The 27,027-nt window shown below is 39.5% G+C and overlaps 1 protein-coding gene across 1 annotated transcript in view; it reads right to left on the bottom strand.

Annotated features, from left to right (window-relative positions):
* Positions 1-27,027, bottom strand: part of bdp1 (B double prime 1, subunit of RNA polymerase III transcription initiation factor IIIB) — a 61,642-nt gene that overhangs the window by 15,878 nt on the left and 18,737 nt on the right. Inside the window, exons 11-31 of the mRNA XM_008102973.3 lie at positions 26,316-26,472; positions 25,364-25,502; positions 24,232-24,305; positions 20,555-20,693; positions 20,269-20,348; positions 19,621-19,777; positions 18,700-18,782; positions 17,949-18,189; positions 16,597-16,787; positions 15,463-15,643; positions 14,470-14,651; positions 13,551-13,773; positions 13,236-13,360; positions 12,783-12,939; positions 11,088-11,293; positions 10,602-10,821; positions 8,423-8,637; positions 7,815-8,181; positions 6,999-7,106; positions 6,271-6,304; positions 5,631-5,714 (exon numbers count right to left, since the gene is read on the bottom strand). Of these exons, the coding sequence (XP_008101180.2) occupies positions 5,631-5,714; positions 6,271-6,304; positions 6,999-7,106; positions 7,815-8,181; positions 8,423-8,637; positions 10,602-10,821; positions 11,088-11,293; positions 12,783-12,939; positions 13,236-13,360; positions 13,551-13,773; positions 14,470-14,651; positions 15,463-15,643; positions 16,597-16,787; positions 17,949-18,189; positions 18,700-18,782; positions 19,621-19,777; positions 20,269-20,348; positions 20,555-20,693; positions 24,232-24,305; positions 25,364-25,502; positions 26,316-26,472 (3,363 nt within the window). The remainder of the gene's footprint in view (positions 1-5,630; positions 5,715-6,270; positions 6,305-6,998; positions 7,107-7,814; positions 8,182-8,422; positions 8,638-10,601; positions 10,822-11,087; positions 11,294-12,782; positions 12,940-13,235; positions 13,361-13,550; positions 13,774-14,469; positions 14,652-15,462; positions 15,644-16,596; positions 16,788-17,948; positions 18,190-18,699; positions 18,783-19,620; positions 19,778-20,268; positions 20,349-20,554; positions 20,694-24,231; positions 24,306-25,363; positions 25,503-26,315; positions 26,473-27,027) is intronic.

Genomic DNA, 27,027 nt, shown 5'->3' with positions numbered 1-27,027 from the left:
GCCTGGGGCCGAGATCGTGGCGGTCGCGGAGGGAGGCGCCTCCGAAGGTGGCCTCGGTACCGAGGGAGGGATCTCGCCCCGGTTCCAAGGATATCCGCATTGCTGATAATAAGCCTCGAACCCTGGGAAGGGAGGAGGAGGCGGATAGGCGAAATAGGGAGGGTCAGGGAATCTGTAATAAGGCCCCGGGGAGCAGGAACGAGAATAAAAGGACGCCCTCGAGGGGCTCCTACCACGCGAGTCCCAGGAGTCTCGGGACGGAGAGCGTCCTCGATACCGAGGGGCCCTACCGCTGCTGCGGGAGGGCCGTTCCTCTCGGCTGCTTCTAGGGCCTGGATCTGGCCGAGATGGATGGGCCTGCATGGCTCTAGGAGAGTAGGACAGATTCTTCTCCGGAGGCTCCGACGCAGCCGCGTCCGCCATCTTGTCTTTGTCCCCTTGGGTCTCGGCGGGAGATAAGAGGGGAGGAGCCTCGTCGGCAGCGGGCGGAGTTAGGGAGGCTCGGTTCCCAAACTCCGTTTCGTCAGGCCCGCTGTATACAGGAGGGCTCAAGGGCCTTTGGCCAGAGAGTTGCCTCAGCTTTTTGGGCTTTTTATGCCCTTCCTTCGGTTTCGCCCCTTTTTGGGGCTTGGAAGTTTTAGCCCTTTTAGTGGGCACTTCCCCCGAGGGCTCCTCAGTCTCACCAGCTTCCTCCCCAGCCGGGAGGGAATCAAGCGGCTCTACTGGGTGGAGAGACGGAGGCGTCTCCGAAGAGGGGCGCTTGTCCGCCCGCGCTCCTCCCGGGGCGGGGGCCTGTTCCGGCGCGAGCGCTTGCTCGTACAAAACCGCTTTGAGGTGAGCCTCTCGGTTGCGCCGTGCCTGAGGGGTAAAACCCTGACAGATGGAGCAGGATTGGGGGATGTGGCCCTCCCCCAGGCACAAAAGGCTCCATCTGAGTCGGGGAGCTTTCCCCCACAGGCCCCGCATTTTTTGAAAAACAGAGTAGCCATGCCTGCCTGAACGGCGAACGGTCCGAGGTCTGGATAGGAGAAGTGCGGATGGTCGATGGGAGTCCGAGTCAAAGGGTAAGTCAAGCCAATAGGTCAGGGAGTAGAGTATAGAACGGTCAAACAGTCCAAGGTCGAACCGGGAAAAACCGTTAGGAATCAGAAAAGCTAGTAGAACGGTTCCTTCTATCTGCTGTCGCGCGGAAAGAAGAACTGAGGCGGAGCCCCTGCCTCGGGCTTATATAGTATATGGGGAGAATGGGCAGGGCCTCCGCCATTTCTAACGTTTCAAAGCTTCTAGAATGTTCCGGAATCTGCGCAGGCGCATTGGGAAACCCATATGTACGCATTTCACAGACTCCACGACGAAGAATTTGTATTTCAACTGTGTTTTTTATTGAAAACATTTTAATTACACTGCAAAGAGTATTTTATCCCCTAGCCTGTGAAGAACTGTGGGACATAATTTGAATGATTAAACAAATGTCATTATATCATTGTGCACCAAAAATATCCATGGCTGAAGGGCAGACCAGAAAACAGGAATTCGGACAATTCTAGGTGGGTTTACATTTCTCCTGAGGATGCAAGTACATGGCTTCAATGGCTTCCCCATTGTAAGATGTGGCCCTGCAAGGGCCAGAAAAATAGTACAGGTCAATAACTGGTTCAGAAAATGGTGTCAGGAGGAACGCTTTGGCTTCTTCGACCATGGTCTGCTTTTCGAGGAGGAAGGCCTACTGGCAAGGGATGGGGTGCATCTCACACAAGTAGGAAAACACCTTTTTGCTAACAGACTAGCAAACTTCATCAGGCGCACTTTAAACTAGGTCAGCCAGGGGAGGGGAACAATAGCCTTGCGAACAGTATTTTACCCACGACCACAGGGAATCGCCATAAAGCTAAATGGAGGGTTGCACAAACACAACAAAGACCAATTACCAAGAACACAATAATCCCAAAGGAACAGCTCAGTGGAAAGTCCCAGGGGCTTATATGTCTTTACACTTATGTACAGAGCATGGGTAATAAACAAGACTAACTCCAAATTTTAGCACAACACCACACTTACGATGTCATAAGCATCACTGAAACCTAGTGGGATGACTCTCATCACTGGAATGTAGCCATTGAAGGTTATAACCTCTTTCACAGAAACAGAACAAAGGGGAGATGAGGGGGAGTAGCCCTATATGTCAAAAACATTTACGCTGCAGAAGCGATGCAAGATGGCAATCCGGGAAACCAGCTTGAAAGTATCTGGATAAGAATCAAGGGAACTGGGACTCAAAAAGATCTCATCTTGGGTGTCTACTACAGACCTCCAAACCAGGATGAAGAACTTGATGAAGCCTTCTGTCAGCAGCTGACCAAACAGGCACAAAGAAGAGATATAGTAGTCATGGGAGATTTCAACTATTCTGATATCTGCTGGAAAACAAACTTGGCCAAGAGTACAAAGTCCAACAAATTCCTCACTTGCCTTGCAGACAATTTTATGGTCCAGAAGATAGAAGAGGCAACAAGGGGATCGGCTACTCTTGATCTCATCCTAACAAACTCAGAGGACCAGATCAATGCAGTTGAAGTGGTTGAATCCTTAGGGGCAAGCGAACATGTCTTCCTGCAGTTTGCGATACAAAGGAAGGCCGAAACGAAAAAAGTCAAACCCGCAATCTGGACTTTAGGAAAGCTGACTTCCAAAAAATGAAGGAAATACTGAGCGGCATTCCATGGACGCCAATACAAGGGAGTCAAGGATGGATGGGAGTTTTTCAAAAGTGAAATACTCAAGGCGCAAATGCAAACAGTGCCAACAAAGAATAAAAACAAGACAAGTGCAAAGAAGCCAGAATGGATGTCCAAAGAATTTCTAACTGGTCTAAGACTAAAAAAAGACATGCACAAGAAGTCGAAAAAGGAAGAAATCACCAAAGAAGAATTCAAATGAATCACCAACTCCTGTAGGGAAAAGGTTCGCAAGGCTAAAGCACAAAATGAGCTCAGGCTTGCCAGAGACATTAAAAACAATAAAAAGGGCTTCTTTGCTTATGTCGGTAGGAAAAGGAGAACAAGGAGGCGATAGGGCCTCTGCGAGGAGAAGATGGGGAAATTCTGACAGGGGAAAGGGAAAAGGCAGAACTATTTAATGCCTTCTTTGCCTCGGTCTTCTCACACAAAAAAGCCAGCCTCAACCTCATCAACATGGAGTGGATGAAGGATTGGGGGAAATCCAACCCCAAATAGGGAAACAAGCCAGGAATACCTGGCTGCTCTAAATAAATTTAAGTCTCCAGGGCCAGATCAACTACACCCAAGAGTAATGAAGGAACTAGCGGAAGTTATTTCGGAACCACTAGCAATCATATTTTAGAGTTCTTGGAGAACAGGAGAAGTCCCGGCAGATTGGAGGAGGGCAAATGTTGTCCCTATCTTCAAGAAGGGAAAAATGGATGACTCAAACAATTACTGTCCGGTCAGCCTCACATCGATATCAGGCAAGATTCTGGAAAAGATCATTAAGGAAGTGGTCTGCAAACACTTAGAAACAAATGCAGTCATTGCTAATAGTCAACACGGATTTACCAAAAACAAATCATGCAGAATCTGATCTCTTTTTTCGATACAGTTACAAGCTGGGTAGATACGGGGAATGCCGTGGATGTTGCGTATCTGGATTTCAGTAAGGCCTTCGACAAGGTCCCCCATGACCTTCTGCCAAACAAGCTAGTCAAACGTGGGCTAGGCAAAACTACGGTTAGGTGGATCTGTAATTGATTAAGCGAACGAACCCAAAGGGTGCTCACCAATGCCTTTGTCTTCATCTTGGAAAGCACTCACAAGTGGAGTGCCGCAGGGTTCCATCCTGGGCCTGGTTTTGTTCAACATCTTTATTAACAACTTAGACGAAGTGTTAGAAGGCACAATCATCAAGTTTGCAGACGACAACCAACTTGGAGGGATAGCTAACACTCCAGAAGACAGGAGTAGGATTCAAAAAAATCTTGACAGATTAGAGAGATGGGCTGAAACTAACAAAATGAAGTTCAACAGGGACAAATGCAAGATACTTTACTTAGGCAAAAAAAATGAAATGGAGGACGCCTGGCTTGACAGAAGTACGTGTGAAAAAGACCTTGGAGTCCTCATGGACAACAAGTTAAACATGAGCATAAATGTGATGCGGTGGCGAAAAAAGCCGGCTTGCATAAATAGGAGTATAGCGTCTAGAACCAGGGAAGTCAAGCTACCCCTCTATACTGCCTTGGTCAGGCCACACCTGGAATACTGTGTCCAATTCTGGGCACCACAGTTGAAGGGAGATGTTGACAAGCTGGAAAGCGTCCAGAGGAGGGCGACTAAAATAATCAAGGGTCTGGAGAACAAGCCGTATGAGGAGTGGCTTAAAGAGCTGGGTATGTTTAGCCTGCAGAAGAGAAGGCTAAGCGGAGACATGATAGCCATTACAAATATGTGAGGGGAAGTCATAGGGAGGAGGGAGCAAGCTTGTTTTCTGCTGCCCTGCAGACTAGGACACGGAACAATGGCTTTAAATTACAGGAAAGGAGATTCCACCTGAACATCAGGAAAAACTTCCTCACTGTGAGAGCTGTTTGGCAGTGGAACTCTCTCCCCCGGATTGTGATGGAGGCTCCTTCTTTGGAGGCTTCTAAGCAGAGGCTGGATGGTCACCTGTCAGGGATGTTTTGAATGAGATTTTCCTGCTTCTTGCAGGGGTTGGACTGGATGGCTAGTGAGGTCTCTTCCAACTCTATGATTCTATGATTCTATGATTCTATACTCCTGAATTCAAACCTGAGTCTAGAAGTGCAAATATCATCATGGAGCAGGAATACTTTTGCTTGTGTGTGAGGTGGATCCACTCTCTGAAATGTTAGATCTGGCTGTGAGGACACATTTCTTAGTTATACTCCATTTTGATTACTGTTTACATGCTCTATGTGGAGATGCCTCTGAAAAGTATTTAGAAACTTTAGCTGGCCCAAAGAGCTGCCACTAGATTGTTAACTGAGGCTGGATGCAGGGAAACACTCTTGCTGCAACAGCTCCATTGATTGCTGATCTATTTCTGGCCACAAGTAAAAGCTATATATGGCTTGGGTCCAGATTATTTGAAATACAGCATTCTCCAACATGAGCCTTGCCTGTATTTTAAGATCTTCTGGAAAGACCCTTTTCTCTGTCACCCTTACAGGTAATCTAGGAATATCAGATCAGGAACACCTTTCCCAGAGAAGTTAGACTGACTTTCCTTTCACAGGCAAGTGGAGACCTTTTTTTGTTTCTGCAGATCTTTTGATTTTAGTCTATGTCTGAAAGGCTTTTTTAAACCTGTTTTTAATTTTTTTTTAATGTTGATGTCCTGGAATTTCTACTTAAGGATAAAAAACAAGATTCTTTTTCTTTCTTTCCTCGTTTGGCTTTGATGCATAAAGCTTGCCTATTTTTCTTTACATTGCAGTAAAAAAGGAGGAGAAAACACAAGGAAAAGCAATGCAATTTGTGAAGAATTAATAGAGTGGGCTTATACAACACTAATTTTGATGCCTTGTAATAGTTTTATTGAAGTATACTTATACCCACAAAAAGTTGTGAAGCCATTCATTATCATATTTATCATACCTTCAGTTGCAATGTTTAGCTGGAAAGCTGGATCTCTCATAGCAAGTAAAGTCATGGCTGCTTCTGTACTTCCATCAATAATTCCTAAAAGAAGTGTACATGCCTTTACAAACAATCCAAGAACAATACATTTCACTGCCACATTTACAATAGACTAATTTTGGGGAAGGAGAAAAATGCTTTGCCCTTTGGCCACCACTGATTTAGGCCCATGTTTTTGTTTTGCACAGCAATTTTATATCTGTCTGCTCTGAAGCACACAATAAAGTATTCCTTCCTTAACCCAACATTGTGTTAATTGCCAAATTCTAGCATGACAAAATTTTACTTCTCCTCTCCCTACAACCCTATGTTTACCGGTCCTTTGAAGCAAGTTTTTCGTGGCAAAAAGGAGATGCAGAGAGAGTGATGATCAGTCTCTAAGGCTCTATTGATAGAGGTAATTCTGTCAAGAAAAGCATCATATGGAGTCCTGGGCATCATCTTTAGAGGCACTAACTCTCAGGCAAGTATAAAACTTTAACCTTAGTCACTAGTGCTTATTTTAGTCAAAATTAATTTTAGAAAAAAATATAAAGGTCAGCATTAAACATTTTTAACTTGATAGATTTTATTTTGACGTGGCTATCTAGAAATTTACCTGTTTCCTTGTTTTGCTCTTCTTGTATTATAACCTTGGGAAGAAAGAAATACAGGCCATTTACTTCATTTCAGGATTTTTCCAGTTAAATTAAATTCTGCAAAGTAACATTTTATTAGTTTACACTACTAGTGGTGATTATAAGTTGTCATCAAAAACAAGCAGTAAATGGTTCTTTAAAATTAAAATTTCAGCCTAAAATGTGAAGCTCACTGAGACCAATGCACTGTATGTAACTGGAGCAATGCTACAGATTTAGTTTGTGACAGAAACTTAAGGAAACAAATGTAATAATGAAAAAGGATCAGCCATTTGACCATAAGCTCAATTAAGTCCCTTTCAATGCTACTGACAATTTTGTGTCCATGGACTGTTCTAAAGAAATTTATAATAATCCCAATGTATGTTATGATTCCTATAACTAATAAAACTCTTTCTCTCCCCTCTGACAAATTATGCCTAGGCTTTAGATTTGGCCAATAATTGCTTTATGTCTTGCTAGTTCTAACTTGGACCTGTCTATTATCCAAAGCTTCCTGATAGTTACTATTTCAGATCTGCCAAAGTACAAACGAAAAAATATTCTAAGCACAACTTTCTGACATAAAACTTTTCTAAAATCCTACACTTCATTATGATTTCCCTAGAACAGTTAATATTTCACAACAAAAAATATTAAGCCTAAAGCATGAGCAGGAAAATAACATGTGTGGGACAGATACACTTACAACTTGTGAAGGGCACAAATTGTTATCTTCCTCCATCACAGGATGAGCAGCTGTGCTCAGTTCATGGATGAGGTACGGCTCATCTGCAACATTTTCATATATTTCAATCTGTCAAGGGGTAAAGAGGAAGAAACGTAACAGTTCAAGGGTTTTTGTCTAAAAAAGAATAATCAAAAAGCCAATAACTGCTCCAAAAGAATCTAACAGGTTCCCTGTGTACATGGCATTTTTTTATAACTGATATTGAAAAGTGTCAAACTGTTCTCAAAAGACAACTCTGTCCTAAAAATCTTTATGCAAATGCAAAATGGATATATTCCTAGTAAGTATGTCAATAATTGTACTTCCAGTGTAAAGTATTCACATTGAAGCAGAGAAATAAGATTGAAGGGGGGAGTTAAAGTAACACTGAACTGTTACATAAATAAGCAAATGACACCAATATTAGTAATTTGTTTTTGGCAAATTAGACTAAGAAAAAAATCCAAGTCATGGATTACAGTTACTGTATGATCATTAGTTTATGTAGCATAATGTATTCTAGTAGTTCCTAAACTTGTGTGTCCAGATGTTGTGAAGATTTCTGAATTCCCAAACTCTTGGCCTCTGGTGAAGCTTGCTGAGGCTTTTGGGAGTTGGGCTAACAACATCCAGGACCAAGAGACTTTCAAATTATTTTTTCATTTGTCATTCTTTGTTATTTTATACTGGAAGTTGAATTGTTTAGAGACCACTATTAAGCGGAATGTACAATGAGCAATCGGATATGTGCACTGAAATAGCAAATATTGTATTATACTAGCATTTTTGTCATACCTCTTCCATAGTTTCCTCAATCTGAACAGGTACTGGATTTGGAGACCGAAGCCCTTTAGGAACAAAGACTGGAGCTTTGTTTACTTCATCTGGTGAAAACCATTCAACTTCAGAGTCATCATCATCTTCTTCGTCTCCTTCATCTTCCTGAGAAGAAGCCCTAAGTGTCACCAGGCTAGGTTTTGAACTCCCAGATTCTTTTCTGGTTTTCTTGTTGAGGAATGGTTTTGGGGTTCTGCCTCTGCTAGCATTTTGTTTACTCTTCTGGTGAGGCTTCCCTTTCTCACTACGGTCATTCTCACATTCAGATGGCACCCTTGAGTCACAGGTGTTTTTCCTCTGTTTAACTGTCCTCCTTGGTTGTTTTCTAAGTAGAAAGGAAGGGATTTGATAAAATAATATTGATTTAAAAGGTAGGGAAAGGAGGAGTTTAGTTGTATATCCTACATCATTAAGAGATAAAAAAATGAGGAAAAACTTTCAAAAAGCTACAAGATTTTGCCAGTTTAAGATACCAATATAGATTTTTTAACAGTTCTAGATTTATTTACTTATAAAGTACATTTATATCCTATTCTACTTATTTTTTTAATTCCAATTTTTTTTACCCTTTTAATATTTCAACTGCTTTTTCACAGACAGAAAGGGACTTTAATGTTCCCTCGTTGATTTGACTTCCAATCCCTGAAGTTCCCTCTAAAGAATCACATTTTCCAGAGTATTTGCTTCTTTTCATATATATTGTTTCAGTGCTATCCGTACTATCTTTTTGTCTCATGGATTCAGAGGTTGTCGCAGCCTCCACCAAATTTCCGGAAACACACTGGAAACAAAAAACACATGCATGTGCCTAGTTAAAATAGGTTTAGTTTTTTAATGTTCTTTTTAAACAACTTAAGATTTTTCATTCCTTAAACAAAATCAGATTATCACATTTAATTTTCACATGGCACTCTTAAAATAATACACTGAATTTCCTCTCTTTCTAATAGACTCCCTACTAATGTTAATCTGCCTTTTCATTCCAGGCATTCAAGATGTCTGTCTGTCTGTACTACAGACAAAAACAAAGTAATGTTAATTTTATGTATATATTTCTGAAATTTATTGCTTACGTTTCCAAAAATGTTACTAATACATAATTACATCCTATACCTAATTTACCAAAAATACATTAGATGTGCTTTGGATTTGAAAGTTCCAACTAGGAAGATGGTTGTTGCCATGTGCCTCCAAACCAACCCTAAAGAAATCCTATCCCATGGTTTTCTTGGCAAGATTTGTTCAGAGGGGGTTTGCCATGGCCTTCATTAGAGGTTGAAAAAATCAATCAAGTCCAAGGTCACCCAGTGGTTTTCCATGTCTAACGGGGTTTCCATAGTCATAGTCCAATACTCTAACTACTACACCAGATTGACTCTCCATACCAGGAATGGGCAAACTTCGGTACTCCAGGTGTTTTGGACTTCAACTCCCACAATTCCTAACAGCCTCCTAACAGTTTTTGAAGTCCAAAACTAATAGGAATATATTTTCATAACCTGTTAAGATTATGATTCCAATATGGTTAAACATTCGTGCAGAGCAGTAAAAATGCAGAAGACTAGGGGTTTATGTGAGCAGAAGTAAAAAGTAAATAAACAATAAGACAAAATATCCAGCCTCCCTTTCCCTTTTAAAAGTCATGTGCATAAAATAAGCATCAGAGACATCAAATAAAATAGCAAAAATATGTTTACTCACAATCTTGTATGATGATGGTCATACAGGCAAAAACATCTTAGTTCCAAAGAAAAACAGTTCAGGAAACTACATATCTCTTAACATACAGGAACATCAGCATGGCATGGTCAGGAGCAAAGAGGAAGAGGCAGGAAGAGGCACTTCCTGTGTGTCCCCAGAAAGGATACACCCATTTCCCATTTCATATGCAAAACCCCCTAAATGGTGTCATCAACTCTGGAATGCAGCTTGTCAGGTTACTAAGCAACAGACATAACTAACTACATAAACCATCCCACATTGAAAATGCATGCATGATTGCTTAGATAACCCAACAAAAACAACTTGAGGGCCAAAGTTTGTCCATGCCTGCTCCATACCATAGTGGTGCTAGTTCTCCAAAAATCAAATTGTTAATTCCAGCTACAACAAACACAATGAATTCACTGACCTTGTTAAGTCAATATTCACATAATACCTACTGAATTGGGTCTCATGTTACTGTGATTAACAATTGGATTAAGCCTCCCACTTTATGAAAACCTAACAAGGGAGAGCAGGAAAGAAAGAACATAATACTGCAAATGGCAGTCATGAAAGAACGTATCAAATGAAGCCCTCAGTTTACATTTTTTATAGTAAAAAGGTAAATCTTAAAGTCTTTATACGCAAGAAAAGATTCTGCTGAAAGAACAAAAAATATTGCCTGCCATTTTATGCATTACCTAGAAAGAAGAATGCATAAAAAGAAACTGAAGGGCGATGCTCTAATCTCTGTTTAAGAATCTTCAACAAAGGAAAGGCCATCACCTTTCAAATGTAATGTTGAACAAGTCTTAACATCAGAAAATCAAAAAGTCCTTCTTTGTCATTAGAATGTATTAGTTTGGGTCTAACATGTACAGGGCAGCTCTTCAGATATTTAATAATGTCTATCATATCACCCCTCAAACTGCTTAAACTGTCCTTCACAGGACTTGGTTTTTAGATTTCTTACTAATATGATTGCAGTCTGGACAAAACTGCCAACCAAAACAGGATTTGGGGTGATTCACTAGCACTTACCATTAATGTGGCAATTTCTCCAGGTTTGTTTCCAAATGGTGTTGCTTCAGTATTTGTATCTCTTTTAGTCTGGTCTTCTTCACTAATATCTTCTAAATTTACACCTTTCCTCTTCGTAGATCTGCTGATGTTTGGCTTAGGCCTCTGAAGACTACTCCTCATGAGCTGGGTTTGCTTTATGGTTTTTGATTGACTTCCTTCTTGGGGAGCAGAAATACCCCTAATCAAGAAGCAAAAGTAACAAACAAAACTAAAATCATATCAATTTTATGTATCCCCGAAAACGGTCAGACAAACTTTTCTTCCTTTAAAACCCAAGCCAATCTGAAAATGAGATGAGGCAATGTGACCAGGAAAACAAGCTTCCTTTGCTCTTCACTTGGAACTGAAGATGTGTAGAAAGATCTAGTTCTCATAATATAGAGAAACAGTGGTAGCATTATGGTCTCAGGGTGGAGTTTCAATTATTTACTGAAAATAACTTACCTTACAGTAAAATCAAGAAGTCTTTCTTCAACATCATCTTTGGTCACACAGGCTTCCTTGTCTTTCAGAAGTTCACATCTCTGTGAGTTCTCAGAAGTATAAAGGTTCTCCTGATCAATTACACTTTCTACTAATGAGGCTTCACTGGATTCTGATTTTTCCCCTTTCTTCAATTTTTCCAGGGAAGTTTGGGTGTTGACTTCATCCTTGGAGATTAGAAGATACATTTATTTAACAGAACATAGCCCTAAAGAACACATGTCAAATGCAAGGGCCATGGGTTGAATCTGGCTCACCATGCCATTTTGTGTTGCCTGCGACGCTTTCAATGCCAAGGCAATGTAGTTACATTTATACAGTTTTACAGTTACAACCATCCCTTTGAAGGCAACCATAAGGCTGATGTGGCTTAGGTTAAAATGAGTTTGACACCCTGCCCTACAGGATTCCTTCAGATTAAGGACCAAAAGTTAGCATGGATCAGAATTTTCCTGCAGTCCTAAGACGCTTGACATGACTTTTAGAATATTCTGCTCAATCATTAAATTATGACTGGTAAGAAACTGACATTTGTCTCCTGTGATTCACTTATGTCTGTATATGTGTTTTCAAGTCATTTAATAATACAATGACAAAAAAGGAAAAGTCTATACAGAAGAAAACCTGAGTTTTAGCAAGAAAATTAAAAATTTCTATTACATAGGATGTGTGGCATTCAGATACACTCAGATGTTAGACTGAACGACAGTTTAGCAAGATGTAAACAAGACCCTGTCCCAGGTTCATACAGTACATTCCCCATGCTTTCCTCTACCACAGTGCTGAGGGGTCACCTCTTCCACTTTTTATTACCCACAAGCTTCCTATATCATCTGAATGTAGAACTGTAGTAAATTTTAACTACGGGTAGTTTCAGACAAACCAACATCAGCTTTTTCACCAATTACAACCCTAATTTTTAAAAAATTAATTATAGTTAGTCAAACAAGATAGCCTCCAAATGGTTTCCTGTAACCATGCCACAGGTCATAGGGCTGTCAGGAACATACAACCCCACAAGATATTGAGGCTCATGTACAGGAATATTTGAAGTTGCTCTGAGTAAAGTAAAATCCTTGGTCAATTTATCAAAAGCATTATTACTGACTGGTTGCATTGACTCTCCTGAGTTTCACGCAGAAATCTTTCCCGGGTCTACTTGGAGACACCTAATGCAGTCCCATTCAAATACTAACCAAGTCAACCTATACACAAATATATATGGTACACTCAATAAACCTATATAAAGGTACTGCATTGTATCTAGCTTTTTATGTGTCTGTCAGCTATTCTCCACTGTTTATGCATAAAGAACAAATACCTTCATTTAATAAGGAGTCAGAACAGGTGCTTCAGAGGAATGAAAGGGAATTACATTCTGGTTCATTTCTGATAAATGCTGTTCTGACAACTGAGTGGCTGAAGTGAAGAAGTATGAGGAGCACTTCCACACAAGCATTAAAGTTTCCAAGGAAGTTCCCCATTTCCATTTGCCACTCTAGAAAATCAACAATATCTGCCATGACATCAAAACAGGTGCTTCACTTTTAAAGCAATACTTAAAAGAACCAAGACACAAAGAAAGAATTAAATCAATCCCTTCAAAAGTGGGTGCAAATCACTGTTTTTTATTATCTCCATCTCTGTATTCCTTACTTCTCCCTCAGTTAGAGCTCCAATATTTTCTGATACACATCCTTCCTTCTTCTCCTTAATTGTTCCAGGACTGGACTTGACTTTCTGGAACAAACCTCTCACCAGTTGAGCTGGCTTGATAGCACATGGTTTACCCTCTTGGATTATGGGTTTTTTCCTATCAGACAAAGAGAAAAAATTACTGAAGCAATTAAAGCAGTATAGCTATGTGCATCTTGAGACAACATTCATCCTTAAACTTCATTTCTCCTGTAATGATGTCCTATCCACATAAACCACTTAAAATCTCATATCCAAGATACTAGCGAAGATTAAGAACAGGTGGAGAAAACAGGTCAAAGGCCTTGGAATGTCCAAGGTACTTATATAATAGAAAGCAACAAGTGGGAAAGCAACAAAGCAGGTGAAAATTTGGAAGTGGAGATCTCATTGCTTGTGACCAAGAAATCATACCTGAGAAATGGATCTAAAATAGTATGGGAAGTACTGGACAGTTGAGGGTCTTCTTGATTCATTTTCTCAGTACCTAGAGATCGCTTTTCTAAGGCTTCAGTGGTTGAAAATTGGGGAGGCTTTGCCTGGAACGGTGATATAAAATATTAGGAAGAAAGACTTTACTGTTCTTTGTAAGGAAAATTTTAAATGTAAATTACTGTTTCAGCAACTTCTGTATGGTACTTCTTAAAAAACAAAACAAAAAAATGAACATGAAATGCCTTTGCTGTTAAACTACTCAAGAAATAATCCAGTCAATTTCCTGGAACCTACCACTACAGTAGACATTCTAGTAGGATCAAATTTCTGTTGTTCAGATTTCTCAGTTTCAGTATGTGCTACTGTTGCTTCATTTGCTACAAAAGACTGTGTTTCTTTCCGTGCAACTGCCCGTCCAATATTGGGTTTGGGTTTCTGGAATCTACTTCTGAGTGGCGGTGTTGGTTGAACAACACTCTCTTTGCGTTCTCCTTGGAAGTTCTGTTTACTGGAGGACCTGGAAAGGAGATTAAAAACATGTGCAAATTAAATAATTTCTGTATTTTAGAAATATTATTTCCAAGATACTCAAGATATATCCATATAACAAGTTATACCCATACATTTCTATTATCCCTGAAGGAAAGAGCAGTATTGTTCTTACACCAACAGTTTCTATTGTCCCTTTTATCTTATGCACTGCCGCCTTAAGAGGTTTCCACCAATATTAATGAACTAAAGGTCATTCAGTTCATCAGTAAATGAACACAATTTAGAAAGGCAGAAAATCTCTACCCATAAATTATTGGCAACTATTGTTAAATTATATAAAAACAATAGATGGCTCTTTATTGCTCATCTCTACATCATAAAAGGCAACTTTGTATTTTCTAGCTTCTATATCCCATAATTATACATTCAGCATTTCACAGTTAATCGTGACTTGAATCCAAAGAACGATGTATTTGCCATTTAGTCTTTGTGCCCTTGAAGATCTGCTTTTGAACCACAGGAAATATTTTAAATTATGCTTATAAATTCCTCCCAATTTCCTGGAAAGGAAAACTCAGCTGCAACAATCACTAACTGGTCTTAAGTGAATTGATTTTTACAACTACTTCACATTGTGGGGTCTGTAAATGGGAAAACAACAGGAAAAAAAATCCCCCAACATTTTCCTAATAAAAGATCTTAAAAACCAGCATATCCTTACCCAAGTGAAACACTTTTCTGGATATCTGAGGACCTTAACTCGCTGTTTGGTTCACCACCCTTAGAACCTGAAAGGTTTGGAGGAGACAGTTGGTGGGGTTTCAGTGCAACTGCCTCTGGACCATCTGCAGAGGACTCCTCTAACAAATCTGACAGTGGCACAATTTCACCGATTGCTGCTTCCTAAAACACAATCAAAATGTTCAATATCTGATCCAAAATGCTTTCAGTGAAATTATAAAATGCAAGAAAAAAGCCATGAAGAAAACACAAGATCTCATTAGTCTACAAAAACTACCAGCATCTCATTATTTGCTATACAAAATACTGTATTTACTTTGTAAGACACGGATATAAAAATATGACATTATATGCTTTTGTTATTTCATCTTTTCAGAGAAATTTGAGAGGTGATGTTGTTTCAATTTTGTAAAATCTACACATTTTACAGTAAGCCTATCTAAAATACACAAGTGATTTGAACAATAGTAACTTAGAGATATTATTTCCCTGCAGATCTAATACAGAGAGCTTCTTGAGGCACATTCAATGATCTTGCAATGTCCTTGCTAACATATGATTACATAGAAAGCTCATGATGCATTTTCAGAAACAATTTCTATCCAATAAAAACAGCTGCACTTATTCACAAATTACATTGACCCCTGAATTGTAGTCTAAAGCCATCATGTTATCTGTAATAGGAAACATGCAAGTCAACTGCCCTGTAAAGGGCAGGTACTTTAAAGCTGAATATCAAGTATATTTATTCAAATGGAAGTAAATTAATAGATATGTTTTATAATTAAGTAGGTTCTCTTTAATAATACATAGTTCTAATGCATATTGAATTATTAGATCAATTGCCAATAACGAAGCAGACATTCACTATTCATACATTATTGGGACTAGTCTTCAAATATCTAAAGAAAGCTTTAAAGTTAAGTCTTACATCTAGGTTGGAGAACTCACTCAATTTTCCTATGACACTTACTAAACTTTCTTCTGTAGTTTCAGAGTCACATTTGTTCCTCAGCAGCTCTTTTTCTGCTTGTGATGGCTCCTCTTTTTCTGCCGCCTTTCCCAAGCCCTGCTTTAGATTATGACAGTAACTTTTCACAGAGCCTTCAGTTTCAGCAAAAAAATCTTTTTGGTCTTGTTGATGACTGGAATCTCTGGGTGGTCAAGAAAAATACAACTATGACTATGTAATACTGAGAACACACTTTTTTTGTTTAAATCTTTTTAAAAAATTTAAAATCACAATAGAAATTAACATACAGCTAGAACTGCCCAACATAACAACCCCAAGGAATATCTGCATTCTTTTTACATACTGTAATTTAATACTAGAATGAGAGTGAGAAAGAATCACATGTATGAGTCAAATATAAAAAGTACCAAAAAAGGATAGAAGTAGTCATTCATAGAAAGATAATATTCAACTGACTTCTCTAACTTAGTAATAATTCTAATATTTGTTAACATACATCAAACTTCTGCAATAAACGGCCTTCTCTGCAAGCAAAAACTGCAACTGAGCTGTAATGCAAACTCAAAGCAACAGAAGAAAGAGGGAGGATGTAAAATTCACAACACTGAACAATTCATTTATCTGAAAATCATATCAAAGGGTTAGATAATAATGGTACATCATATGTTTTGTAATACCCTTTTCACTCTCTGTAATGCTCTATTCAAAGCTTGTATACTCAAATCCTGATTTTCTATTATCTCTTGCACTGATGCACTGCAAAACATTGATGCTGCCACAGATGATCTTACAACTAAAGATAATGCCTCATGTGCTTTCTTTAGTGTTTTTTATGTCCTTTCATTCATCAATTTCCAACTGTGCCGCTAATAATTGGTGCTACTGGTCATCAAAGGCATCAAAGGGACCAATAACCTCTTTACCTTCTAACGTATGTATTAGAGGAGAGTTCAGATCATACATTTTATTTTTCAGGATCATTAGTTACTGAAAACACATGTTTCTGAAAGGATGGGAAACCTATGATCTTCCATAACCAGCAGTGCTGATGGGAGCTAGTGGACTGCATGCAAATGTTGAGTATTGTAATAACGGTACTTCTTGTTTTATCTCTTCAAGACATAATAAGCCCACCTTACAGCAGCATCTATCACAATTTCCAAATTCTTGCTTGAGAGAGATGTGTTTTTGAATTCATGTCTCTCAGCTTCCAGTGGCCTCTTTCCTGGGCTTGTGGAGATACAACCTTCTATCTCAGCACTTGCAACAGCTTTGTTTTGTATCTCCTCAGATTGTGACATGCAAGCTTCATATGCAATTGCCTCCTAGGAAATAAAAGAAATTTCACTGAAACCTCCAAGTTGTAAGAACTTATGATAGGTAGAATCTACAGAAATACAGCTCATATATACAAAAAAGCAGAAAAATACTAGAGATTATACACCCATTAAGGCAACCAGTTAATACCAATATAAAATACAGAGATACTTCAAAATAGAATTGCAACAGCAAAGTTATACCAGAACAAGTTAAATAGGATGAAGCAGAAAGGTTGTCTTATTAGACAGACAGACACACACACACACACACACACAGAGGAAATACTTTGTCCTATTTTAGAACAGTGGTTCTCAACCTGTGGGTCCCCAGCTTTTTGGCCTACAACTCTCAGAAATCCCAGTGAGTTTACCAGCTGTTAGGATTTCTGGGAGTTGAAAACCAAAACATCTGGGGACCCACAGGTTGAGAACCACTGTTTTAGAAGCTATAGCACAGTTGGCCATGGTTAGTACAAGACTGAATGCAAACGGGGAACACTAGGGATATCGAGGTAAGATTCCCTTTTGAAATCCTGGACAGTATTTTCCAGTCAAGGCTGACAGTACTGGGCTGAGTGGACCAATGGTCTGACTCCACTGAATTCAAAACAGACAGCTTTACCATGTTAATTAATGTAATGAAAAGATAAATTTTGAATTATTTTTCAAAGTCTAAAAATAAGAAGCCATTTATCTTTTTGTTTTAACTATAGTGTTCCCGCCTTGCGCCACAAAGAGAGATAGATAATAAATTTATTGTTGTTGTTGTCCTTGCTATTGCCAATAATTAGAGGTAACATTTTTGGCTAAATTATATCTCATTTAAGGAAAATGTGCTGTGTTCTTGCATATTGTGACCTCTGAGAGCTAGTTCATCTTTACACTTCAGAATCTTAGAAAATGAGGTTGCAGTTCAACTCAAGATCTAGGCTACATTGATACGAACAAAGATAACTTAAGTTATAAGTCTGCATGAGTTGCTTCAGGTCTTATAATATTTCATCCTTATACTAGCTCTACATGTAGAATACACATACATCTTATTCATATTAAGGCAACAAGTTCCCTGAAATACAATAGTTTCTAGAATCATAAACATTCATAGAATGGCACCTAATTCAATCAATCTGGTAAGTGAACAGATAATGTTTTATGTAGTATACTTACAGTTATATTCTTATTCAAGAGTGCCCTGCTGCAATCACGCTGGTTAGGAGTACTCTCTGCTTCACCAGATACTGCAGGTGTTTTTCCATCTTCTGATGCAATGTTTTTTGCTGATCCTCCTTGCCTTCTAACTACACATCCTAAATTTGGTTTAGGCCTCTGCATTCGACCCCTTGCTAGTGGTGCAGGTTTTAGAGCAGTTTGCTTGCTGTTTTCTTGCATGGTGGATTTCTTACAAGCCCTTAAATAACAATTATTCAAGAAAAAACAATGACGCACACCCCAAGACAATCAGGAAAGGAATAAGTACTGCAGAGACTCTTCACATCATAATAAACCTTATTTGAACCATTTGAAGCAACTAGACACCATTTTCAATTTCAGAAATTTATTACAATAGAGGGTTTGTTCCCATGATAAACCATCAATGGGACTAGAGGACCATTCTCATGATAAGCCAGTACAAGACACCCTGTGCATCCCATAACCACTCCCTAAGAGCAGCTTTTCGGGCAACTGCAAAGGCTGCAAGAGAGAGAGGAAGGTAAAAAACCTCCATCATAATGGCACTATAGCAGCAGCATCATATTGGATTTAGACCTTAAGTAGTATGTTGAGCTGCCAAGAATGGATCAAAGTATATTATCGGATACCATTACTTTCCATAAGTCAAATAACATTTGCTAATCTTACTAACAATAATGCAGTGTAGAAAATAGCAGCATACTTTCTAATTTCTTCCCATACTTACAAAGATTCAGTATCCAAATGCCTGGGATCTTTTTCAGCAATAATCACAATGCTGGTATTGGGCATATCATCCTGATCATTATTCTAAGAATTAAACATGGAAATAAAATTAATGGTACCTTTCCAAAATAAATCACTTTCACAAAGTGTACTTAGTTACCATTGGATACAAAATTGAGATGTAGAAATTAAAACAATGCATTGGACATATTGAAATGACTCATCAGAGACAAGTTCATGGAAAACAAAGGTACATATAAGACCAATAGCTTCATCAAAGAATTATGTAATTTGGTAATTCAAATGCTTCCTTTAAGTGTTTTTGAAGAAGTGGAAACATGTCAACACTGACATGATTTAGGCAAGGTATTTGGTTGCCTTGATTGTAAATACACAGCATATCTGGATACGGAGCCATTACAAAACTGTAACTGCTATGCAGCCATGGATCAATCAAGATGGGATTGCCATTAAAATACACACACACACACACACACACACACACGGAGACATATCTCAAACATAACAAAATCCTTCGTATCTAGTCTGGGAATTTTATGACACACTCAAACATTTTTACACACACACGCATATATAGAGAAAAAGAGATCCAAACCAGAGAACTGTACTCCAGAGGTTGCCAGGAAGAGCCTAAAAACATTCTGTTGAGGTGCCTGAACACAAAACTAGTTCTGGAACAGCCCAAAAACGTAAATAGAAGGGTCCAGAATATCACTCCTGGTTTTGCAGAAATTATTGGGGTGTTGTCTCCAGCTGCCTGAAGATCCCATAAATGCAGTGAGTCACACCTGTCATAGCTGTCCCTTCCTTTGCAAAAACTATGATTTTTTTTCATACACAAAGAATACAAGTTATTTTCCTAATTCCACTGCTGAACATTTAAATCCAGAATACTGAATACCTTTTCTACTGCACCAAACATCTCTGGTTTGTCAAGGTTGCTTTGAGCTGGTGCTTCTTTTCTGACAGATGCCTTCAATATGTTAGGTTTAGGTTTCTGTCGACGACCTCTCACTTCTGTCTTTTCTGTATGACCACTCTGAATTTCCAAATGATTGCTTTGTATAAAAAAAAAGACCTTTAAAATCCCAGTATTATTTAAGCAAATAGAGGTCTCACAATGATTTAATCAATGCCAACTTCTGTATTAAGAACAGACTTAAAACCGGGTAGTATATCAGAAGGGTGAAAGAAATCAGTTGGATTTTCGAGAATAATATTTTTACAGAGTGTCTATGACATCAAATGGATCACATTAAACAGCAATTATTGTAATTCATATTTTACACAAACCCAATTTTTACTGGTCTGATAACAGAACTTTCTTTCTGTTTGAATGTCTATAAAGACTGTAATTCATACAATACTATCCTTATTTGAAAGTAATGAATCAGGTTAAAAATTCACAATGTCAATATTTACTAACCAAAGAAATGCTGATCATGCAGTTCTTATCTGTGTTTTCAGAAACAGCTTTTATCATCACAGCTAAATATGTTAAATGGTGAAATGCAACACAAAATATTTTTGTTTTAAATATGCAACTTACTGAGATTTGTTTTCCATGTCATTGTTTGTTTCCTCACTGATAGGGAGAATTATATCATTAACATTATCTTCCACAGTACTCTAATTGAAAGAAACAAAGTACTTTACCATATGTACAATGATGCAAACAATAATCTAAGCAACATATGAAATGATGCAAATAATGTTTGAAGAACCTGAGTTGATGGTTTGTGAAATCAAGGTTTCATGTGTAAAATGGAATAAAACCCTGAAAAGTTTAGGCAATGCAATACACAATATTAATTTTAAAATGCTTAATCTCATACCTTTACTGAACTACCCCTGGACTTCATCTCTGATGTGTTACTAGTTGAAAGACCTCCTTTTTCAGATGTTCCTGTAAAGTCTGATGCAGTTCTCTGTCCTTCCACTGTTGGCTTCTTGATGGTTGCTATTTTTGTTTTTCTGAAGGTAAATTGAAAGTATTTATATTATCCCATCTCATGTTGCATACTAACATCCAATTTAGCAACAATCTCAATTAACATGAATGACTCAAAAGCCTGGCGGGGAGGAGGGAGAACACAATTTCATCATGTATTGCCTACACCTTTTTCTTGTTTTACTTATTTCAATTGTTGGTCATTGTGTTCCCAGTGAACGTTTTTAGTGGCTAACTTCAGCAAGCATACATAGTTTGCATATAAACAGCAGATATAACCTCAGCTATAAGGTTCCTTAGTCAAATACTTTGGAAGGCTGACTATTTCCAAAGCAGGTTATTCTTACTGCTGCTAAAGCATTGCTATTCCACCGTCAGCTACAAGGGGATTTGCAACTGACTTTCCAGATTATCTGGAATATTGCAGTTTTTCAGCATTGTGATGACTCATGGGCCATGTAGTCCCATTCCTAGTGTACTCCTACAACCGGTGGGAGATCATCTTCATCCTTGTGCCTTTTATTCCCGTCAATTGACCGCACCAGAGAGAAACTACACCATTTGGGAAAAGGAACTATTGGCCATAAAGGCAGCCTTTGAAACTTGGAGACATTGGTTAGAAGGGGCCAAATTTCCCATTGAAGTCCATACTGATCATCGGAATCTAGAGCATCTAAGAACTGCCCGCAAGCTAAATCAGAGACAACAACGCTGGGCTTTATTCTTTGAACGTTTTAACTTCCAAATTCATTATGTAACCCCAGCCCAGACCAAGCAAGCAGATGCTCTGTCACGGAAACCGGAATACGCTGCAGGACGCAAGGAGACCTTTGAGTCCCAGCTGCTACAACCCGGGAACTTTGCCACGCTCACAGTGGGGAACACCAAATCCACTCCCATTGAATCAACTCCCTCTACTCCAGGGCCCCTTTGTGCTCAAGAAATCAGGGCTAGTCAGCAAGCAGATGCCTGGGCGCAGGACCAACTTCGCCAAGGACTACATTTTCCCTTTTCGCTTAAGGATGGGCTGCTTTGCTATAGAAATCATGTTTACATCCCCCCAGGACCGGGCAGGGAAAAGGCACTTCGTTTGTGTCATGACTGCAAGCCAGCAGGGCATTTCGGGCTATTCAAAACTATGCATTTGATCCTAAGAGATTTCTGGTGGCCCAAGATCCGCAAGGATGTAGAAAAATATATCAACACCTGCCCAGTATGCCAGCGCTCCAAGACAAGAAGGGAAAAGCCCTCAGGGCTTCTGCATCCCCTTCCTACCCCATCTCGCCCATGGGAAATAATCTCTGCGGATTTTATAACTGATCTACCACCTTCCTGTGGATTCACCACGATCCTAGTGGTGGTGGACCTTTTCACCAAGTTAGCCCATTTTATTCCCTGCGAAGGCCTTCCCACGGCCAAAGAGACTGCAGATCTATTTCTCCAACATGTTTTCAGATTGCATGGATTGCCCAAGAGTTTGGTCACTGACCGTGGGTCCCAATTCACCTCTCGCTTCTGGAAGGCACTACAAAAACTATTGGGCATAGACTCTCGTTTATCTTCGGCTCATCATCCTCAAACAGATGGGCAAACTGAGCGCACCAATGCCACTTTGGAACAGTACCTTCGCTGTTATGTAAACTACCAACAGGACAATTGGGCTTCCCTGTTACCACTGTCGGAGTTTGCCTACAATAATGGGGTCCAGGCTTCAATTAAGGAAACCCCGTTCTTTGCAAACTATGGCTTCCATCCACGTTTCTTTCCTCCTGTCATTGAAACCTCAGAAGTTCCCGCAGCAGAGGACTGGCTGCAGGAACTCACAGCAGTGCAGCAACTTTTGCTCCAGCAACTGGACCAAGCCAAGGAGGACTATAAACGCCACGCTGACAAGCATCGCCAGCCGGGCCCCGAAATCAAGGTAGGAGACCGGGTTCTTCTGTCCACTCGCTTTTTGCCCTCCCACCGTCCCTGCCGGAAGCTAGATGCCCGTTTCATTGGTCCCTATCCAGTGGTGGCGCAACTTAACCCCGTGACTTTCAAACTCCAACTTCCGCGCTCTATGCGCATTCATCCAGTGTTCCATCGCTCCCTGCTCCTTCCGGCGGATGGTGTGCGCCCTGATGCAGACCGGCCGGCCCCCGCCCCTGTTCTGGTGGACGGAGAAGAAGAGTTCGAGGTTCAGGACATTTTGGATTCTCGCTTTCACCGCCGCCGCCTACAATATCTCATTGACTGGGTGGGTTTTGGCCCCGAAGAGCGCTCTTGGGAAGACGCTTCCACGGTTCATGCTCCTGATCTAACCCGCCGCTTCCATCAGACCTATCCCGCCAAACCGCGGCCTCGCGCCTCGGGGAGAGAGTCCCAGTTTGAGAGGGGGCTTGAGGAGGGGGATAGTGTGATGACTCATGGGCCATGTAGTCCCATTCCTAGTGCTGTTGTGACTGACGAAGAGGAGAACTTGGGTTTTCCTCCATTTCAGCCAGAAAGGGAACCATTTCAGCCAGAAATTGAGCCTTTGCACCTGCAGGAGGCTTGTCTTCCAGAAATCTCCCAAACAAGCCCGGAGTCGAGTTCTCCCCCTTTTTCGCGCCGTAATTACATTCTCCAGCAGAAAGGAGTGCAACAGGCTAATCGCAGGAGTTTGAGAATAGCAGCAAAGCATTCAGATGATTAAAGCCTGTTCCCATGAGAAATTTTAGGGAGTCATACATCTGGACACAGAGATTGACTTTCGTTTCTGGTTCCCCAGAGAAGTGTTCTCTGGTGGGGAAAACAAGGCCTATTTAGGTTCCTTGCTCCCGGAGGGATCTTGCGGAGTCAATTCGTCAGCAACTGGAGTAGTGTGTGTGGACAGCTACTCCGCTTCCAAGCCTTTGTTCCTGATTCAAGCCTTCGTTTTCCAGCCTTGTTCTTCCACGGATTTTGCCTTGCTTTCCAAGACCCAGCCTTGCCTTGTTTCCCGGATTTTGCCAAGTAAATACCACGGATCTTGTCCTTGCTCCTCGTTCCTTGCTGCCTTGTATCCAAGCCTTGTTTTTCCAAGAATCAAGTTACTTCCTAGCCTCGTTCAAGTTCATGGACTAAAAGACCTTGTCATCTCCCCTCACTTTGCCTGGCAAAGTGAGTGTTTCGGTTATTGGATTACAACTTTGGACCTTAATATTTCATATTGGACATTGCTTCTTTGGACTAATTTTGACCTTTCCTGAAAGGTCTACTCCTGGACTAATTCATACGCTTGCTTTTATTAACTTTACATATTTCCTTAATAAAGATATTAGATAGATTCTGGCCTCTGTGTATGGTTATTGGTGCTCTGCTGCCTGGGTCCTGACAAGCATATTCAGTCCACTGTGTGCCATACACACCAGCAGATCTGGCAAGGCCATTCTTGATCAATGAAATGCAGTTAATGTGGGAAGCCACTTGAAGAAAAAAAATCAGTGATCTTAAGAAAGTATTTTAAACATTTATTTATCTAATTAACTATTTATTTATAACACTAGGCACTTTTTTGACTTAAGAGGTGCTACTCAGAGGCAGAGCTAATCTGCTCACCTTAGTTCTTCATCAAGACTTGGTGCTGCAGCATTCTGATTTCCATCCAGTATATCCAACTCAAATGCATCACTCTATTATGAAACAAAAACAGACAGTATGGGTTTGGGGCCCTGATTTTTCAAAAGATAGAATAATAGAATCATAGAGTTGGAAGAAACCTCTATAAGTAATAAGATAAGTAATATTGTATAAAAGAACAGTCTTTTAACATGAAACTGATTGCACGTCAGTAAACAAAGGCATTTTCAAAAGAACTGAGCTCCACCTATATTCAAAAAGTGAGGCCTTTATTTGGGCTGTCATGTTTAGATCAGCAAGAAACATGCATTCTCACTCTGGAGGAGAAATCAGGAATAAACAAAAAGAGAATCTTTTAATGTCATATGTCAAGAGCTGTACCATAATGTAAACATGTAAGTTCAGTATCATATATATAAAAATGCTAGATATATCTTACTCTAAAGTGGAACCAATAAATCAGAAAGCTACCAAAAAAAACATGCAGTTCTGCCCCTAGCATCAACTATAGCAGTGAGTGGAGATTACTGGCATCAAATCAAGTTCAAATAAACTGCAAAAGCTGATAGCTCCAATATATCTGGAGATACAGGTGCAGTGTCTTTCTCGTTCCCTAAAAATGCAACATTGTTTGACTCATGATGAATAATAGAATCATAGAGTTGAAAGAGACCACATGGGCAATGTAATCCAAACCCCTGCCATGCAGGAAAAGCACAATCAAAGCACCCCCGCAGATGGCCATCCAGCCTTTGTTTAAAAGCCTCAAAAGAAGGAGCTTCCACCACACTCCCAAGCAATGAGTTCCACTGTTGAATAGCTCTTACAATCAGGAAGTTCTTCTTAATGTTCAGGATCAATCTCTTTTCCTGTAATTTAAACCCATTGCTCTGAGTCCTAGTCTCCAGGGCAATAGAAACCTTGCTCCCTCTTCATTATGACAGCCTTTCAAATGAAATATGTTCAAAAAGAAAACTACAAACAGATGACTATGTTTGTTTGTGTTGAAATAGCATACAAATCTTTGGAACCCTTTGGACACATAGTGTTAGTTTTGTTCACAGCAAAGTAAAGAGAGTGAATAGGCTAAAAATGCTTCTAGATACTTTACCTGAGCAACACTGATTTCCTTAAACCCATTTTTATCTGTATCTGGAGACACTGAAGGCCTTCCATTGTGGTGCTCAGAACTATTTTCCAAAACCTCTAATTCACTACATTCAGCTTCTATGAATGTACTATCATGAATGCTGAAAATATAAAAACATAAAGAAAGCATTATTCTTTTCTCATCAAATATTATAGCCCGCTCACAGACGTACTTTCATGTGTGTCTTCATATAATAATGCCAAGCCAGATAGAGTTTGTTCAAAGAACTTCATAAATGATAGACATTCAGTTATGTTTTTAGTATATTATACTAACTTTTACATAGCACTGTTAAGATAAAATCACATATTGACCATTACAACTGCCAAGATAAATGTCCACTGTTTAGATTCCCATGTAACATACAGAAGTGAAAACAAAAAAAGTTTTCATTTAATTTTCTCAGTTAACAGTTGGATAGTAATACATGACCCAATTTCAAAGTCCAACACTTTAAACCGAGGACTTGCACCAACCTTTAGAGTGAGAGTTAGAAATAGGTTGCAGAATTTCAGCTGCTGAAAATGACTTTAAGCCAGGCCTCATAAGAAACTTGTTTTATACATTCCAAATAGAAAATGTCTGGTTTTCAACATACCAAGAAGACAACAACCTCATATAAAATGGAAAAATGTCAACAATATATGAAAATTTAACATTGAAATTAATGTTGGACTTAACACACTATCCCATATCCACTGCGTAGGTTGAGTGGCAAATTTATTTATTTATTTATGACATTTATATCCCGTTTTTCTCAACCCCAAAGGGGACTCAAGGCTGCTTTACACATAGGTAACTATTTGATGTAAAAAGAATGATGCCAGGAGACTCCTGCAAAGGAAATACATGATAAATATAAGACGAGCTACATGGAGATGTCTTAATACAAAATCTAGATATTAGTTATTACCTGTAAATGCAGTCTTGCTCTGCTACTTCACCTACTACACAGAACTGTGGGTCTTCCACCAAGGAGAGTGTTTCATCAGGTGTTACTCGATCAGGGACTTCCAGTTCTCCATCATCTTCATTAATGCTATTAACCTCAATGCTTGATGTATTTTTACCTGATAACAGAAGATCAAAAAATGCCTCAAAACCATTACCTGCATAGGTGAAAGATACCTCTACTCATAAAAGTCTGAGATTAGGGTTGCTTCCCCAACAATCCTTTTCTTTGGCACATTGTCAAATATTCCACCATTATGTCTTGTTCTCCTTGAGAAAAGCAAAAGCAATTCAAAGAAACCATTAATTAAAACCTCATCACCCCCAACGAAGTCTATGTGCCTTCCCTATGTGTGTCTATGTGTGTCCCTATGTGTGTCTCTTTTTCCCAAGCTATGTTAAGCAAAAAGCAGTAAAGCAGTTAGGAAAAGCAAGATGGAGGGTTTTAATTAATTAATTAATTAATTAAGGACATCAGCTGAATGGGATGATTTGTGAATGAACAGTATAAAGGGAACAGGGCTAGACACATTGAAATATTATGTAAAATTTCACTGTAGAAGCAACACGTCAAATAAAGTCAGTAACCGAGTTACAAACATCAGACTTACAAAAGACTCATAATTAAGAATGGAGGTAAGATGATCTACTTCTAGGAAGGGAAATTCACTCCT

This window comes from Anolis carolinensis, chromosome 2 (genome assembly GCF_035594765.1).
Source record: "Anolis carolinensis isolate JA03-04 chromosome 2, rAnoCar3.1.pri, whole genome shotgun sequence".
Taxonomy (NCBI): Eukaryota; Metazoa; Chordata; class Lepidosauria; order Squamata; family Dactyloidae; genus Anolis; species Anolis carolinensis.
Note: the sequence above shows the minus strand (reverse complement) of the source record. Positions and strands in the feature narration are given on the sequence as shown.